We start from the raw sequence: 17,820 nt of genomic DNA on the forward strand, positions 1-17,820 counted from the left end.
TTCAAGAGATTATTAGCTCGTTCAAACAAACAAACTCTTCAGCTTTATATATTAGTATAGTATAAGTATAGATTTAAATCAATATATTTTAAATATTTGATATTAAAACTGTAGACTACATTGGTTTTAGCTTAAAGGAAAATTATGTAGAAGTAATGTAAATACAATTCTTAGAAATCTTTTCTTTTAACACAATTACGTACCTTGTTCAGAATTTTGTTGTTGTTAGGGATTCCTAGATATCTATTGAAATAAATATAAGTATTTGAATAAAAAGATTGCTGATGGTGAGTTTAATAACCTAAATATAAAGAATTAAATTTTAGTTTTTCTAATAGCACGGTTGATGTACAACTTGTTCAGAGTTAACGGTTGTAGGCGGTTGACGTGACTTTGTACAACTTAAACAGTTTTCAGCGTTATGCAAGTGATAATTACTTCATAATATGTTAGTTAATGGGATAAAGTAAGTTAGCAAACAACCATGCAAATTTATAACACAACTAGCTGTTGCCCGCGACTTCATCCCCGTGGTTAGAAGATATAAGCTATGATTTTTATCTACCCTGTATTTCCACATTTTCCATTGTATCTTCGCTCTTATTAGTCGCAAGTGATGGTTTATAGCCTAAAACCTTCGTCGATGAATGATCTATTGAACACAAAAATAATTTTTCAATTTGAACCAGTAGTTCCTGAGATAAGCACGTTCAAACAAACAAACTCTTCAGCTTCCTATATTAGTATAGATTTATAAATCATGTAATCGTTTCGCAGCGACGTACTTACCTAATGTGTTTCAGAAAGTTTACCTCGATGAAAATTTGTCGTCGAATATATTTCTCATTATAATTTGTAAGCGGGTGGGTGGAGTTCCTGCTAATATCCACGTATACAGTACACACTCAGCTGTAACTTATCTCCCACTGTGCAACTACACTCTGAAGAAAATCGACTCGCTCACTAAAACAATTACAGCGTTATTACGTCATTAACTTAATAACTTTAGTGAGGCATTCTCGGATTTAACATTCGATGGCTATCGTATATTACGGTTACAATAACAATAACTTTGATAAATATGGATTGATATTGAATAGGACGTGGTGTTAGCTAAAAGAATACGAAAAAAAAATTCTACTATAAGTGTCAAAAAAAAATTAGATAAAGAACACGGATGTCCAATACCTATGCTTTGAAATAGGCTAATAATTGATGTTCATAACTATTCTTATTTAGCAGATTTATTTCATCGTTTTGTACAATTTTATACTTCTCTCTAACGTATTACTTTTGGTTGGTTTGTCGGAATCATTGGACCCACTTTGTCCTCCATACTTAGCCTTGAGGTGATGTATCAATAAAAAGCAACGAAGTCTTCGCAAGTTTTAACTGTAAATTAGCAGATCTGGCAAACGTTTTGCCATAGTAATTGATTCTAGATAATCTTTCATGTAGAAAAAAATATTGCAGACTAATAAAAAAAATGCAAAGGGTTTAAAATCACTTAAGGTTATGCAAAATAATTAGCAGCTTCGAAAATCGGCAAGCCCATGGTAACTAGCATTGTGACACGAGAATTTTATATGATAATACCTGTGATAATACTCTCAATACAGCTCACGTACTTACTTACATTGTATTAGATATTAAGGTTACCATTATAAATCAAACAAAATCACGTCAACAAATAAACAAGCATTACTCTGAATAACATCGTGACGTCATAATGCATTGTCCCCGTGCCATCACGTTGTCTTCCCTTTGACTGGCCATTAACTCGGCGACAGTTTGTGAGAGCCCTATTTATTGTGCGAGCATTCATTATAGACTGGCCCGTGCACTGCTTTAAAGGTTAGTGTTGCCGCATACCAGCCGCGGAGCGACAGACTTTAGCCGTCATAAGATAGGGTAATGTGGAAATCAGTGCAGTTTGTTTAGTATTATAAAATCTGTTGTAAGTGGCAATAAAGATTATTAGTAGGTAATGTAAAATGTTGCAAGATACCAACGGGCTTCACACGAGTGTGCACAATCACCATAAACTCGCATAATGCGCAATAACCATGAGATCGGGTGATACCACCGGAAACAAAAAGTAACATATAAATGTAAAAATGACATGACTCTCATTACTTGTCATTTAAATTTTTTATTGCTTATAATGCATTATATTGCTTGCTTAACAGTGATTTTTATTTATACTAGCGGCTACCGAGAACAATCTTCAGTGAAAAAATATTTTTTTTTGTGTGAGCAACCCTTATCACTTAGGGGTATGAAAAATAGCTGTTGCTCTATTCTCAAACCTACCCAATATGTATACAAAATTTCATAAAAATCGGTCGAACCGTTTCGGAGGAATACGGTAACTAGCATCGTAACACGGGAATTTGATATATTAGAAGATTTTAAGAACGTTAACGTTACTGCACTGTGTAATCACAGTAGCGAGTGTGCGCCGGGCACTATTCGTGTAACATCGACGTCAATGCGAGTCACCGATGCCATTATCCAAGTCTCAGGTAACGTATCTGTCGGGATATACATTACACGCCTTTCGTATTTACTTCTTGAAACTACTGAGTAAATACAACATTTTATCTTGAGATAAAATGTTAGAGTTTTCTAGTGTAGTTGTATATTTACGTATATTGTTTTACTTACCTTTTAGAGGAGTTCGGAAATTAGTAGTTGTTGGTAAGTTACATGTGTGAGGAAATATAGACAGTGTAACGTGCCAGACTGTTAATGTTATGCCAATTTTATGAAATCATGTATTTTTTTTAATTTTCTTAAATAGCCTGCGGCTTACTTAGCTATTAAAAAAAAAATGATTTTAACCTAGTTTAAAAGTACCTATTATTCTTATTTCGAATTATTTGAAGTTGACACAAATATCGGCGCATATGAGCGAGTGCTAGTACCAAGGGAAAGAAAAAAAAAGAAAAATACTAATAAAATAAAAAATACGTGTCCCAAGTCCATAGAAATTAAAGCTGCATCATCGAAGAAAGAAATAAACTAGTAAATCGGATCTGAAATCTCCTCCTAATCGGTGTACACACATAAAAGCAACGTCACTGCAAAGTCCTCCAATTTCAAAGTCGGTCAAAAAGCTAATACGCATTATACATAAAATAAACCTGAATAAATCCAGAATGGTGTTTCCACTAATCTCTAATATTCAGCGAACGAATGTAGGTGGATTTGATTAAAGGATTTTATTGTGCTCGCATTGAATACTAAAACGGTTTCCAAGTTATTTTAGACGAAGAAATTGCTTTCGTTTGTATTTAAAATTTCCAATCGATAAATCTAATTACCGGTTCAAGCTCAAAATGAAGCGGTCTCGATATAGCAAACTGTTTTGGTCTCATAAATCTTTTGATCGGGTTCCAAAGAGTTTTTTCAACAAATTGATTAAATCCTCCAAGGCGTTCGATCTCCGGCCTACAAAGATATTGGCGTGAAACCTTAGCAAACCGTTTATCTTTTAAAGCATTTTCCCTTATGTTGGGGGACGTTGACAGTGGGAGATAAACGTCTCCTACAGGATACGATTATAGATTGCCGACATCCGTTACTGTTCGGAAAGTAATTACGTGGTAAACCGCTCAACCATTTTGACGAAATCGGTGTCTGTACTGTTTATTTCCCTGGCTTGAATTTCAATATTATAGATAACTTTTTGCCACAACATCGCATGAATAGCAGCGTGGTTAAGGTCATCATACCTAACGGAAGAGCGAGACGTGTCGCAGGTTCAATCCCCGCATGGGACAAGCATTTGTATGATCCACGAATGTTTGTCCCGAGTCTGGGTGTCTTTTTACATGTGAATTGAATATTTGTGAAACATCCCACGACGCAAATATTGAATTATTTAAAAAATACTCTGATTAATACGGATAAAACCGCGAGAAAAACCTAGTTATTCATTAGGTATCTAAAAACATCTAATCCCGTTTTCGAAAACAATGTTTAAACATTTTCTGAAGCTACAAAATAGATTTACGTCGGCGAACATTTTTACAGTCTGAATAAAGGACTCTAGAAACTCATTACATGGAGGGAAATATGAAAAGGCAGGTAACAAGAAAAGTTTGTGAAGATTGCATTGAATGTCGACGCCTGAGCTTGAACTGAATACAACAATGTACTAGCTTAAAGACCGTTCACAACTTACTCTAAATGTTTTGGAATTTACACTTAACTCTTAAATATTGTAAACGGTGTTATTTTGAATCTTAGATGGTACACATAGAAGCTACGGTTCTCCTAAATACAGCACCGTGTTTCAACGCCTGCCTGATCGTATCAATCAAAAATTGAGCACTGCTTGCACAAGTTCTTGTTTCCAAAACGTACATTGCATTATACACAAGATTAATCCGGCGCTGAGTATACAGGTATGGTTTTTGACAGTACTTTTAAACGAACTTCAACTTTACCTACTGTCTTTAAGGTACAAAACAACTCAATCATATAATAATTAAAAATGTCAATAAAACTAAAGTCAGGATGAGTTACAAATATCATTGATTACAAGCAATCGTATAAAGGGCAAAACCCAACGTCACTAAAGCAGAGAGGAAACGCGCAAGTAATCGCATCGGCTAAAATACGTATGAATCACTGACGGTCCTATTATGAACGAGGGAAATTCAATGCTTTTATCTGAACATTGTTGCAAATATAATCAATACGTTCGCACCGCCTCAGAGGCTCATCTGTAAAGATTTATGCGGTTTCAGTTCCGTGCTAGCGCCATTTCTTACCGTGCATATAAACTGCCAGGAAAATTGTTTACCTCCTATCTTACTGCTGTTTGGTGATGCGTTTTTGTTTTTGTTTCTATCAGCTGTTATATATGTTGCTAATGATATAGAATTTAATTGCTGATATGATGTTGAGTTTAATTTATTTTCATTCTTAACATTTTCCTTTAAAATAATTAGATAGTCAATATTAATTAACCCGAAAACGAATGGTATATTATCAAAACGATACTTTGCTCCAAAAGAGAATACACTTCTTGGAAACCAGGTAATTTATAAGATAACTTTCCAAATTAACATATTTCCACGAAGGTTTGACTGTAATCCTTTCAGTTATTCCCTCAACCAGCCTTAACCTTTCGGACACGTGTACGTGATGGACCAATTTTCGATATGTGCATATAGAGGTGATGGAATTGTTCGTGCGGCGACCGGAACCCTACCACCCTTCCTTGAAGTATTTCTGATGCAGTTGTGTGAGCGTGACAGCGCATCACTCGTAAAGCACCGTCTCTCTTCCGCAAGTGCTATAATGTTACTTATCTCGTGGTAGTAGGGCCTCAGACGATGTGTCTCGAGGCTCCGGACAACTTGTAATTGTGTTGTCTCCACTTCGGCAGACCAACGTCAGTATCTTCACTTCATTATAGGACTAACGTGCTTATCAAGCATGTGTATTTCTTTGAATTACTCGAGGTAAGGTGCTGTTTAAAGAATGTAGAAATACAGGAGTGATTTTAATAAAGGAAAGATTTTGTTTCACATGATACAAATTAGGCTTGCGTAATAATTTCGACTATACTGTTTTATATGATGCAATCCAAAAAAACAAAGTATCATTACTTATTCCTTCTATAATTTGTATAGTACGGACTAGTTCTCTACATACTGCACAAGGACTGCATAATATTATCTAACCAATTTAGACAGTATATAGTAGGTACGGTCGGCATAAAAACCTATTTATTCAAGACCTTTATTTAAAACATGTAGCTCTAACTACAAGGTCGCATTTTTGTCCCATCAAGATTTATTCGTAACCACATATTTAAAACCTGATAACTCGTCCGAAATCAAATTGACTCAAATCTTTCAGCACTTAGACCAACGTCGGTTAACAACTTAAGTAACTTATCGGATTAGCCGGAAACCTTGAACTAGAGAGCCTCCTACCGCTTAAATTAATATCATTGCGGGCGTGCAAAAGGGACGACGCTCTACGCAATACAATGCGTTGTCTCTTTTCCACAATTGAAATATAATCGCTTTGAGGGATCAGTTCCCACAGTTGCTAAGGTTACTCCTAAAGTTCACCGATATTAATTAGTACTGTTGAACCGCTCAACTTTCTTGTTTTAATCGGTGCAAGTCGAGAACTTGTAACGAGCAGTATTCGTTCAGTTAAAACTAAATGCGTACTTTATAATCGTCTTTATTAAATTAAATTGTTCGAGAAATGGTCTATTTCGTTTTAAAGGTTAGATTTAGAGATTTTGTTCCTTTTTCACTGGTAGCTTTTGATTGCTACGCGAATAACTTTATTTACGCATTATATTGTATCTTTTTATATCCATAATTCTCAACTACTAAGTATCAAACGTTAATATTTCTTGTAAATGTTTTCTATGGAAACTTTACCATAAGTTAATAAGCCGTTACAATTTAATTGTTCAAGTTTAATACGAGTCAATGAACTTATTTGAAAATGTCGGACCGCGAAATATATCATTAAAGCGAGCGACAGTGGCGTAATTAATCATTGCTAATTAATCATAGCAGGGCGATTAACAAATTCGGGAATAAGCAATTTGAGTTAAAGTAAGGATGTACTACTGTACGTAATTTACTCATTTATTGTTGATCTGTATCGCTTACAGTGGAATGAGTATTTTACTCTTTCAATATTACAATACTAAAAATATTTGTAATGTCAGATCATGTTAATTTTAATAAATCGACTGTAGAGTTCGGAACCCTTTTGTAAACGGGCATCACTGTCTATCCCTTCCTCCGACTTTTCGTCATCTGGCTTTAGGTAATTCGTAAACTGTGAACGATATATTTTTGTTGCTATTAAAATTCTATACCAGAAAATGATGGACTTTAACCGTTGTGACGATGATAAATATGTCGCTACCAAAGGCCATTGTTCTTTATTTATCGCCAATTTTTTTTGTTTGTATAGGTCCCTCTTGCACCGTTTTTTTTAGAATCTGCTCCCTTACATATATACCTACGTATCTTACGTAGCGCCTTGACAAGAGACCACTAGTCAAAAAAATGCTTTTCATTACGCCGGCTCTATCATAAAGACGATGGTTCATTATTCAAACTTTTTGTACTTAGGTACCTATTCTGAAGTAATCCTTATTCTCTTCTTATTTAATCTGCCTGAAAGTTTTCATGTACTTAGCTAAATCATCGTTCGACACGGAGTTAAAGGACCCATCGTAAGGGTGCGGACTCTTAATAACTTTTCTTAATTCCTCTTTTCTTTTCCTTTTTGTGTCGGTACAACGTTTCCCAACTTTTAATCTTATATTAAGTCCTTAGTTACGTTAGTTTCTTTTGTTCGGTCTGATTGTTATTCGTGGACGTTTACTAAAATAAATGTGTTATATACGTGTTTATAATATTGCCAATGTAGTACAAAACTGAAACTAATTCGTTGCAATATTTTCTACATAACTCGGATTAAAAAAACAAAGGTGTTCTAAAAAAAATATGGACAGCTTTCAACACAAAAACTCATACTGAACTTCAAGAAGCGATAAAAAAAATATAATTAACAATAAGTTATCAATAACGTTCATATATTATAAGTTTAAAAGTTAGACTATACAAAACCTCAAATTATAATAATCTATTAGAGTTTCTATTGACAATGACGGGTCTCAAACATAAGATATATTTTAATTGGAAGATCTCAAGTACAAGACGGGGAAAGTTTCGGGGAAGCGATTTTCGCCATAATTATAAAGTGAAGCGATTCGTCACGTCGACTGCTGGGCCCGACTTCCGCCTGGGAGCTACTGGCTTGAGTAATCGTACAAAATTAATAATTTAGAGACAGGAATGGCGATGTTGGGAAAACTTACAGATATGAAGCTCCGTTTTAACGCTGTGATGAAGTATAAAGATAATATTCTTTAACAACAAAAACGTAGATTACCTGCCATTCGGTCCCATATGAATTTCGCAAAGTTTCGCCCAGAAGATTTTTATTTGAAGACGATTATATGTTTTTTTTTACAAAAAACATATAAAGATATTATTGTATTATTGAAGGAGCGGAAAATAAAAAAGAACCTCTACTATCATCGGCATTTCTTTTCCACAATAATAAGTGTATGAAGGGGCGCTCCCTATGTGTCTATGCATCCACTGACCTGAGAAAGATATTTAAGTTTATCAAGTATTTGCATTTACCATGCAAGAGGAAAATATCGTTATCATTTCCTTCATTATCGCAGGATATATGAGACTTGGGAATTTTATGTTTCAACTAAATATAAATGACTTACTATCCGACATTAGTAGTTTAACCTACATACATCCCTATTTGTACATGTAGATATCGATCGTCACAATAAACACCTCTCATCATCACAAAAGATGTTTAAAATCGGGAAAAACTATGTTTTGTCTTAATCCTGGTTATAAACTATCTGTGTACCAAGTTTCGTCTAAATCCGTTCAGTGGTTTTTGCGTGAAAGGGGAACAAACACGAAAACGCGAAAGTTTGTATATAATCTTTGGCCTTTATATGTATTGGTTTTATTATATATAAGTAGGATGCCCCGTTTATGTGTGTATTCAATTTATGTGAAAACCCAATATATCCAATTAGTTAGTCAATGCGGGATTTATATGTAATTTGGTATTTTCGAAGTTCTTCAATACGATCGAAAACGTGAATAATTTATTTGATAGCCTGCTTAAGATTGAATTGCTAGGCAATCCGGACAAAAACGTTTTCCATGTCTTAATGCATATAATTATCAGCGGTGTTTTCGTTACCCGTTGTATGATAGAACTGAATTGAATAACAGACTCAGATAGAATACTTTTAAAATAAAAACATATCAGTACTATGTCCATGGGTATTGGGTGGTTATATCTAACGTTTGTTGGGACTAAATCAACTGGTGAATGAAAATTGGTGATCTTAAGTAAGAACTTTTACAGTCTTGAAAGATTTGCTTTAACACAGTGATGCTGTTGAAATGAAACTACTTTTACGGATTTTATTGCGGATTTGATTTTTGATTTTAGTTCCCGACGTTTCGACACCTTTGCAGGTATCATGGTCACGGGCAGACTGCACCTGTCGCAGTGATGCTGGCTTATATTCCCACACTAACGAAATAAGTTCTTTAAAACGGGTATTTGAAATCTGTTTTTATGTAGAAATATTTAAGTATGTATATTATATGTATCAGTTATAGATATTATATATATATTAGACTCATAATACAAGCTTTGCTTAGCTTGAGAGAGGAGGGCGTTGTATGAAAGTTGTGGAATATTTATTTATGTATTTAAAAAATGTCACAGTCATGGAAAACACAAACTAACAATAAATCTTTGTCCATCTGTATACAAATAAACATATAAATATTTGTAATGTTTTGTAATGTCAATGCCAATTGAGCGATAATAAAGCGGATGTGTGAGATTGGACTGAAATAAGCTAGTTATCCATTGAATAAAACGAGTCGAAATGTTAACAGTTCTTAATTTGAAGACATTGCAAAATTGACTATCAATCGATGAATATAAAGTACATATTTGTTTAATTAGGAACTTGAACGTATACTACTTTGTCTAACAGTATGACGCATGCCGTTGTAAGAAAGAGATACCGCTCTACACTGCGTAGCGCTCTGTCTTTGTCACACACACTTTATTTTTTACTGCATTAGACATTGTTAACTTACACATGCTGTTTTTCTTAGCACCATTGCGTGAAATTGTGTACAGTTATCGCATTTTAATTATTATATCAGTATTAAAATTAACATAATATAATAATCCTTTATTATTTGGAGAAGTCAGTTTTACTTTCAGCGTAGGCTTAGATCGTTTTACAACGACTTACCTAAGAAGTAAAAGTTTCAGTCATAACTATCCATTTTTTATTATTAAATGATGTAACGGTTTACTCACGCGTATTTATCGGGGTAGCCCGACTAGTTTCGGACCCAACCGGAGTCCTTAATCATGAGCTGACGCGGCGGGACTCGCGATCCCGCCGCGTCGATCATTCTCATGACAGTTACTATCAAAATATCAATTTTTTTTATAATGAGAAAAATAGACTGCGGTTCTTTACACTCTTATTAAACTTTGGTATAAATACTTTTTTGACAGCATACGACAACTTTAATCACTGGACGTTTTACAATAACGTGGGCTGATGTGACTTATAATCAGCCTTAGTTTGTAGTGCCTAAACATTTATCTCTAACATACTATACTTGAGTCACTAAAACTGTAAACTGAAACATTCGCTCGCTGCTGTTTAGTAGTGATTTGACCTCAGGAGCGAATGGTCAGTGAAAATGATTAAAAATATTGTAATATTTTACGTTGTGGTCGTGTGTCTGTTTGCAGAAATACACGCTAAAGATTGCCCCTTTTACTCTATGTAAGTACTTTGCTTTTTATGTATAGTTTTTTAATCGTTATTTAAAATCAGTTCTTTATGTAAAACAGTATTCAATGTTGTTCTTTCCTAAATATATAAACACATGTTATACATAAATATTTCAAATAAATATTTTGTTTGGATATAATTGGATCGATTACTTAATCACATATTAAATTCTGTCAGCGTGTTTGAATCATCACAAGTTTTCATTGAAATATAACGTCATGCTTTTTTAAACCTGTACCTGCAGCTGCGCAAATATTTAATGACGTGAAAATGTAAGAAAAAATGACAGTTATTTCCTTTGTCTTTCAGTAGTGAAGTTAATCAATAAACTTAACTTTTTTTTTTTAATTATTAAAATAAATAGGTTCTCTATTATGTTAGATTATGTTAGTCTAAAAGTTAGAAGATTGTTTTCTCCATCGCGATTAAACAAACTTACAGAATCTCTAATCCTGAGACCAATTTTTCATAAAATTAAAACGCCATATCTAAAACTAGCTGTTGCCCGCGACTTCGTCCCCGTGGGTAGAAGATATAAGTTATGATTTATACCTGCCCTGTTATTTTTTACATTTTCCATTGTATCTTCTCTCCTATTAGTCGCAGCGTGATGGTGTATAGCCTAAAGCCTTCCTCGATGAATGGTCTATTCAACACAAAAATATTTTTTCAATTTGGACCAGTAGTTCCTGAGACTAGCGCGTTCAAACAAACAAACAAACTGCAGCTTTATATATTAGTATAGATTAGTATATACATAGATGTATCGAAATTAACCAAAACCGCACGTTTTTACAATCAAACGAAACTGTAACTAAAATATTTACAAAACAGTTATTTAAAAAAACAACTCCCACACCTAGGTATGTAATCTTTGTGCCGCGGGGTCTTAAAACATTTAAGTCACATGCACTAAGACACCCACTTAGGGTAAGCATTCGTGGATAACACAAACGCTTGGCTTACGCAGGGATCGAACCCACGACGCGTCGCGCACAGTGGGTCTGGCGTAATAACCTCAACCATTCCCCTATACACTTAAGATGAATAATGTACATAATATGAAAAAAACAATAATTCAATAAATTTTTCAGAAAATTGGTAAACGTGACGAAAAGCTATACGACTTCCTACCTGGTGACGTACTACGGAGATTGTCACTTTGGCAGCCACTGTCTTCTTTCACGATGGGAAACAAGAGTAATGAACAGAACAATAGAGGTGAGATACATCTCTCTCAAGTAATTTGCAAACTGTTTCTAATATACTCGCTGTTGCCCGCGACTTCGTTCGCGTGTTTATGAAGATTTAAGGCATGAGACTCATCATGAAATGGAAGTTAAATGATCGCAATTTATCGTACTAAGCCAATTGGCCTTTACAACTATCGGGAACATGATTGCTGAGCCCTCCTCTTACGAGTCGACAACCTCGTAACGTAATTCCGAATATTCTATTTGTTTTTCTGCTGTCACGAGGTTCTCGTCATGGGAGAGGCGATATCAACAATAATTATCCAATGCCCCAATCGATCTATCATCAATGTTTCAGTCTGATTTGCAACAATTGTCCTGTCAGTGATGATGGATCGATCCCAATACAGTGTGATGTGGCCACTTTCGAGAACTGGGTTGGAAACATACCTATAATACGGATCCTCGGATTTCACAAGTTTGTACTTCAAAGCAAGCTGACATTTCGACTTTTTTCCATCATTCTAACAAGTCAATCATATTGAATAACTAGTTATTTCGGGGAATGTCGTGACGCCTAACCGCCTATGACAGCGAAGACAAAAATACAAAAAATGATACTTGCACAATTGCTTTGAATATTCTAAGACTAAAATTAGTTGAATCGGTTCAGCCATTGTCGACTTGTCAAGTATCGGCAGGAGCAGCAGGAGTCAATTTATACATTATAAATTTACGAAATTTGCTTCAACAAGATTATGAAGAGAATAATTCCTTCCATATAGAGAAAAGACAACATAGCAGACAATGACGCTCTAAAAATGTATAATGGTACTACTGAAACTGTGTAGTTATTATTACATTTTACACAAGATTTCTTCCTTGGTTTTCATTTAAGAATTTGCAAATTATTTCCAGAAACCATCCTTAGTAAGGAATCCTAAATGCTGTGAGCGGCCGGGCGGTAAGGATGACCAGGCAAGAGACAGGTAAACAATAAATATATATTTTGAAAATTATCTTCAAACCATTCACTTTTTACTCTAGATGCATCCAAGTGGGGTTTGGTCACTATTAAAAAATATCATTATTTCCTTCCTGCCTTGATTTCCTCGTTTATTTTGTAAATATTAATATTAACGTTATTTTCTCAGGGAGTGCATGCCACATGGCATAGGTGCAATTCTGTTGACAGATACAACAACAAAACTAGGTGACCCGTGGCTCGAAACAACATCAACGGAAGAACCCCAAAATACAAAAAACGATTCCGTAGATTACGATATAGGAAGCGTTATGACAACAGAGGTAAATAATGGCACCGCACCATCTTACCGAAGTAATACGTCCTCTGCAGAAATAAACAATAATGGTGCGATATCTTCCACGACACGACTCTATAATTACTCGAAAGCAGTTTATCCTAGATATAAAACCTTTACAGAACGAAGCTACAACAGCTCGCTCCCCGATTATCCTACATACAGACTTACTACCAGAAAACATTATAATGGCTCGATAGCAGATTACTTTAGGAGAACATATGGAAGGCCTAGTGTCCTTCGGAGTGAGCATTACCCAAGGTCCAGAACCACAACTGAAGGTACTGATATGAATAAAACGGTCCCTAATGATGTTTATGAAAGGAATGATACAAAAATAAAAGAAGACTTCTCAAATTTAACGCACTCATTTGAGTCGCTTCCAGATCTAAATCCACCTTATAATTGGAATCATGGACTGCATAGAAGGACGCACGTTTATGGTAAAGTTTCATTGACAACTTCCTCAACAGACACTACTACTAGAAGGATATCAACCGAAACAATGACGTAAGTAGTGTTAGAATAAACTATCCTATCGATAAATATTTTATGGAACAATATTCTGACAGAATCGATTCTGTTTCAATTGAATTGAGATGAAGTTAGTACTCCAGAACCAAACACAAGAGCTAATTCGAACAGTGCTGTTGCCGTTATAACAGTAAACACTAAATATGAAGGCTAAGCTTTTTAGGGTCATTAATTTGTAAGTCGGTACAAATGAAAAGAGGTTGTATTCCTAAAAAAAGATTTATCACCCAACCGATTTTTTTTTCTTTAGCCTATTTATAAGGAACCGGTAGATTCGCGAGCCTGATGCAAACTTGACCATAATTTTTAGCTTCATATCTAACTTCGTGTTCATTTTTCTTTTCAGCCTTAAAGAACGTCGGATATGGATAGTGATAACAATAATACTAGCTTTTACTGCTCTATGTTTGACTTTACTGGTGATCCGGTGTATATTATTTAAAAAACATGAAAATAAAAGTCGTCTTAATAAGGAAGAAGATACTCAAGGTACGTTACTTATTCTGTTATTTATTCTAACATTAGCTCACCAGATGTCGCTCACTTAGTCTGTAAAGTGGCTAGCGCGTATAGCCAGGACTCGCAGCCTCGAGACCTGGCTATGTGCCTATGTTAAAATTTTTCATGGTACTTAATTATAAAAAATATCCAACTCGCAGCGCATTCAACGCATCAAAAATAATTAAAATAGTCAAATGATGCCTATGGTTAGGGTGTTAAAACGAACCTCGGCAAACAAAGAAGTCTATGTGACAAAAAAATGTTGTCCTACTTCGACTATCTTGTATGGCAAATGATGGTTTATTTTTGAAAACTTGTTTATTTTATTGCAGACAGTTCTTTCAATAAGCTTTTAGGAAAAAAAAATGAATTTTTGAAAGTTCCATTTCTGATTTTTTAAAATTTATTTTGCAGCTGCCAACAATATACCCCCAGTTGTCTACGCTACGTATGCGGGGACTGAAGCGCAGGTAGCAAACAAAAGCATTTATCCAAAAATTAGTGACTTGTAAGGTCTTGTAACGTTTATGTAAGAGTTGTTTTTAAATATTGGTATTTTGTAGCTTTATTATATTATTCATTGCTTAATTCAGAGGGTCTACTATTATTTCTTTAAGTAATACGTTTGGCGTTCTACGCCATGTAGTACTGTCACGTTTTCACAACTGCCATAACATGATATAAGACTTTTCGGTAGGGTCTGTATGATTGTGTTAGTTCACTATATACTGTTTTGTCAGCTAAAGTTATAATACAAGTAAATGACTAACCATGTGAAAGATCTGGATTTTTTGTAACCAAACGCTTTTTAAAGTTTAAGTCGTGGTTGATGAGACTGACACACTTTATGAGTCAAATTTTCGACCGCGAGCACAGTTTTTTAACTTAAATTTTTATAGTTTGTCAAGGAAAAAACCTTAGTAATCTAGCTGACAACACACACGGACGGATAGACTGATAGACAGCGGAGCCTTATAATGGGACTCCGTTGTTATCCTTTGGGTAAGGAACTCTAAAAACACTATTTGGGACGCAAAATTAATTCGATATAGCGAGTCCGACTCGCACTTGACAGGTTTTTAAAGCTAAATTCAGTTTTTTTCAGGCCAAAGTTTAGTAGCGGCTTAAATAACAACTTAGCAACAGCATACTATCCTAATGAATAAGTCAATGTTCGTTCTGAAACCGAGTCAGCTGTAGCAAATGGCCGCAATATCCCGAAACTATAAATTATATCTGCCATTCATCAAAATGTCGGCAATAAGGAAAGCTCGAATGTTATCTTAACGTTTTGCCGTTCTTTCCATGAAACAACTTATGTGATAGATGAAGAATCGTCGCGTTTTGCTTTTTAGTACAGTCAATTAGAAAAATAGTTGAAAAACGGTTTAAAATAACGTTAAGATTTTGGTGATGTTTGAAAATTGATGGTGATATTTTTTTTGTTAAGTTTGTGTATAGGTGCAAAGACTATATTTGAAATTTCACAACAAAAATAAAATAGAAACATACGTTTTAAAATGTCACCAAAATTTTAATTCAACGTCAAAAAATCTTTGCTGATTGCTATCGCATACTACTATTTTCTTTATAACAAGCCTGTGGATATTTATTTATTGAACTTACAGAGTTTTGTTGCTGACTGTACTTATGTTACTTTATCAAGAATACAGCGACAAGATACATCTTGAAGTTTTCAAAACAATTTGTTATTCTTTTGTTTTTATTAATGGCAAGAGTAAGAAGTGCTTTAACAATTCTAAAATGTATGAATTACAAACATGAGGTTTATGATATCGAGAGATATTTCTTGACTATTTTTTTTTAAACATACTACCTACCATTAAAATCCTAATTAATTCTGGTAATCATACCATCATCATCATCAGCTTTGCCTAACGCATATCTGCTTCTTTTGATGAATGCTTCGTTCTCTTCCGTCTTGCACAAATCCTATTCTAGATATCGTCTTCTCGGTATGTCATTTAAGATTAATTACAGTCAAACACATAAAAATATCTGGATGTATTTTAATTAAATGTTATATTGAATTAACTATAACTCTGGCTAAACGCAAATACAAAAAAAAAGGAATATATTATTTTCGACAAAACACCCTAAAGTGATTTGAAAAATTTAGAGTAATTTAACACGTTTGATATAATATATATCGAGCAATATAAAAATAATGTATGTCAATAACTTTATCCATAATTACTTAAATTCTACACTTTATTTAAAGCTACAAAATTTGATAAAAGTTCTCATCGGTTGTTTCTTAGGCGGGTCAATTAATAAGGGTCCTGTCGGGAAACTCCTTCCCTTTGACTAATGAGGGACGCTTGTCCTGCGCCGTTTCTAACACAAATTCAATAATTACATTTATACAGTATTCGCATACGTCACAATACAGCTCAATCACGGATTTGCGTAATTAGATTACGTTCTATTGACATTCGTTGAAGTGTATCGACCGTTTGTAACATGGATTATTAATGCATAAAGAAAAAAACATAGAACCGACTTCAAATAAAAACTACTGAGCCGAACTTGGAGATTTTTTTATGGGAGCAAATGACAACTATTTATCTTTATGAAAAAAGACTAAAAGAAATCGGTTCATTTTTTGTTTAGCTTAGCCAGCTGTATCTCCTGCTTTTTCAAGCTCCTATTGGTTTAATTATGTGAAAGGAATATTCCAAAAAGAGTTCTGAATAAAAGTGATAGCAACGAAAGTAATTTGGTAAGAAAAATCTAACAAAATCAAAAGTTTTTATTTCAAATAGACCGTTTTAAGGACTCTTTTAAAACATTACAATAATGACTAAGGGAAGTTTTAGTTTTTATTTCAAGTATAAAATAGACTATGGACATGCCCGTTCAAATACCGTCCTTCTATGATCAGCATGAAGACCAACATCAAAAGGTCTAAAAATCAAGAAATCAGTATGTTTGCAGTAACTTGCCCAAAGTGTACAACAGGTGAATACCAATACTCGGGAGGCCGCCCTTGATCCCGTCCAATCACATGTTAAAACTTCTGAAGATCTACCACTGTATTTCGCATTTGCGAGAAAGAGATGCCGCTCTACACCGTATCGCACGTTGTCTCACTTTGACAAAGGCAACAGTCTTAGTATAAATTGTCGTGGTAGGCCCCTTGAAAGAAAAGGTCAAATGTTTGCGTTCATTCGATTGATGTTGGCTCGCAATAACATGACAAGTATTTCACTTAAGTAAGGACCGCGCTGAAACATAAAATGCCTATAGGTTCCAATTGAATACTGAGTAAGAACAATAAAAAAAAGTCATAAAAGTTGATTTCAACTTTCATTTCGGATACAAATTGGAGATTTGAACTGGCTTTTAAGTAATTTCAAATGTTGGTTTCTGTTAATCACCAGAGAGTAAGTATATGAAAAGCCTTTAAGTGTTTTATTAAAAATCGTATTGAAGACGTATAGATAGATACTAGCTGTTGCCCGCGACTTCGTCCCCGTGGGTAGAAGATATAAGTTATGATTTATACCTGCCCTGTTTTTTTTCACATTTTCCATTGTATCTTCGCTCCTATTAGTCGCAGCGTGATGGTTTATAGCTTAAAGCCTTCCTCAATGAATGGTCTATTCAACAAAAAAAGAATTTTTCAATTTGGAACAGTAGTTCCTGAGATTAGCGCGTTCAAACAAACAAACTCTTCAGCTTTATATATTAGTATAGATAGATATAGGTTAGACAAGTTAAAAAAAATATTCTTTCTTTTAATACTTTATTTTGCTCATAAACACTTTTTTATGTACAAAGATTCATTGTATCACTAGGAAAAATC

General features: G+C 34.3%; 1 protein-coding gene across 6 annotated transcripts in view; it reads left to right on the top strand.

Annotated features, from left to right (window-relative positions):
- The first annotated feature begins 1,964 nt into the window (after positions 1–1,964).
- Positions 1,965–17,820, top strand: part of LOC113491675 (ras-related protein Rap-2b) — a 54,105-nt gene continuing 38,249 nt past the window's right edge. Inside the window, exons 1-7 of one of the 6 annotated variants that reach the window (XM_026868764.1) lie at positions 10,297–10,432; positions 11,536–11,662; positions 12,553–12,623; positions 12,789–13,237; positions 13,343–13,466; positions 13,837–13,979; positions 14,406–14,461. In XM_026868764.1, coding sequence (XP_026724565.1) covers positions 10,347–10,432; positions 11,536–11,662; positions 12,553–12,623; positions 12,789–13,237; positions 13,343–13,466; positions 13,837–13,979; positions 14,406–14,461 — 1,056 coding nt within the window. In that variant the 5' untranslated portion in view covers positions 10,297–10,346. Of the gene's footprint in view, positions 2,112–10,296; positions 10,433–11,535; positions 11,663–12,552; positions 12,624–12,788; positions 13,467–13,836; positions 13,980–14,405; positions 14,584–17,820 lie in introns of those variants that run through there. The other 5 variants (XM_026868763.1, XM_026868765.1, XM_026868761.1 and 2 more) reach the window with 5 other exon arrangements.

Source organism: Trichoplusia ni, chromosome 3 (genome assembly GCF_003590095.1).
Source record: "Trichoplusia ni isolate ovarian cell line Hi5 chromosome 3, tn1, whole genome shotgun sequence".
Classification (NCBI taxonomy): Eukaryota; Metazoa; Arthropoda; class Insecta; order Lepidoptera; family Noctuidae; genus Trichoplusia; species Trichoplusia ni.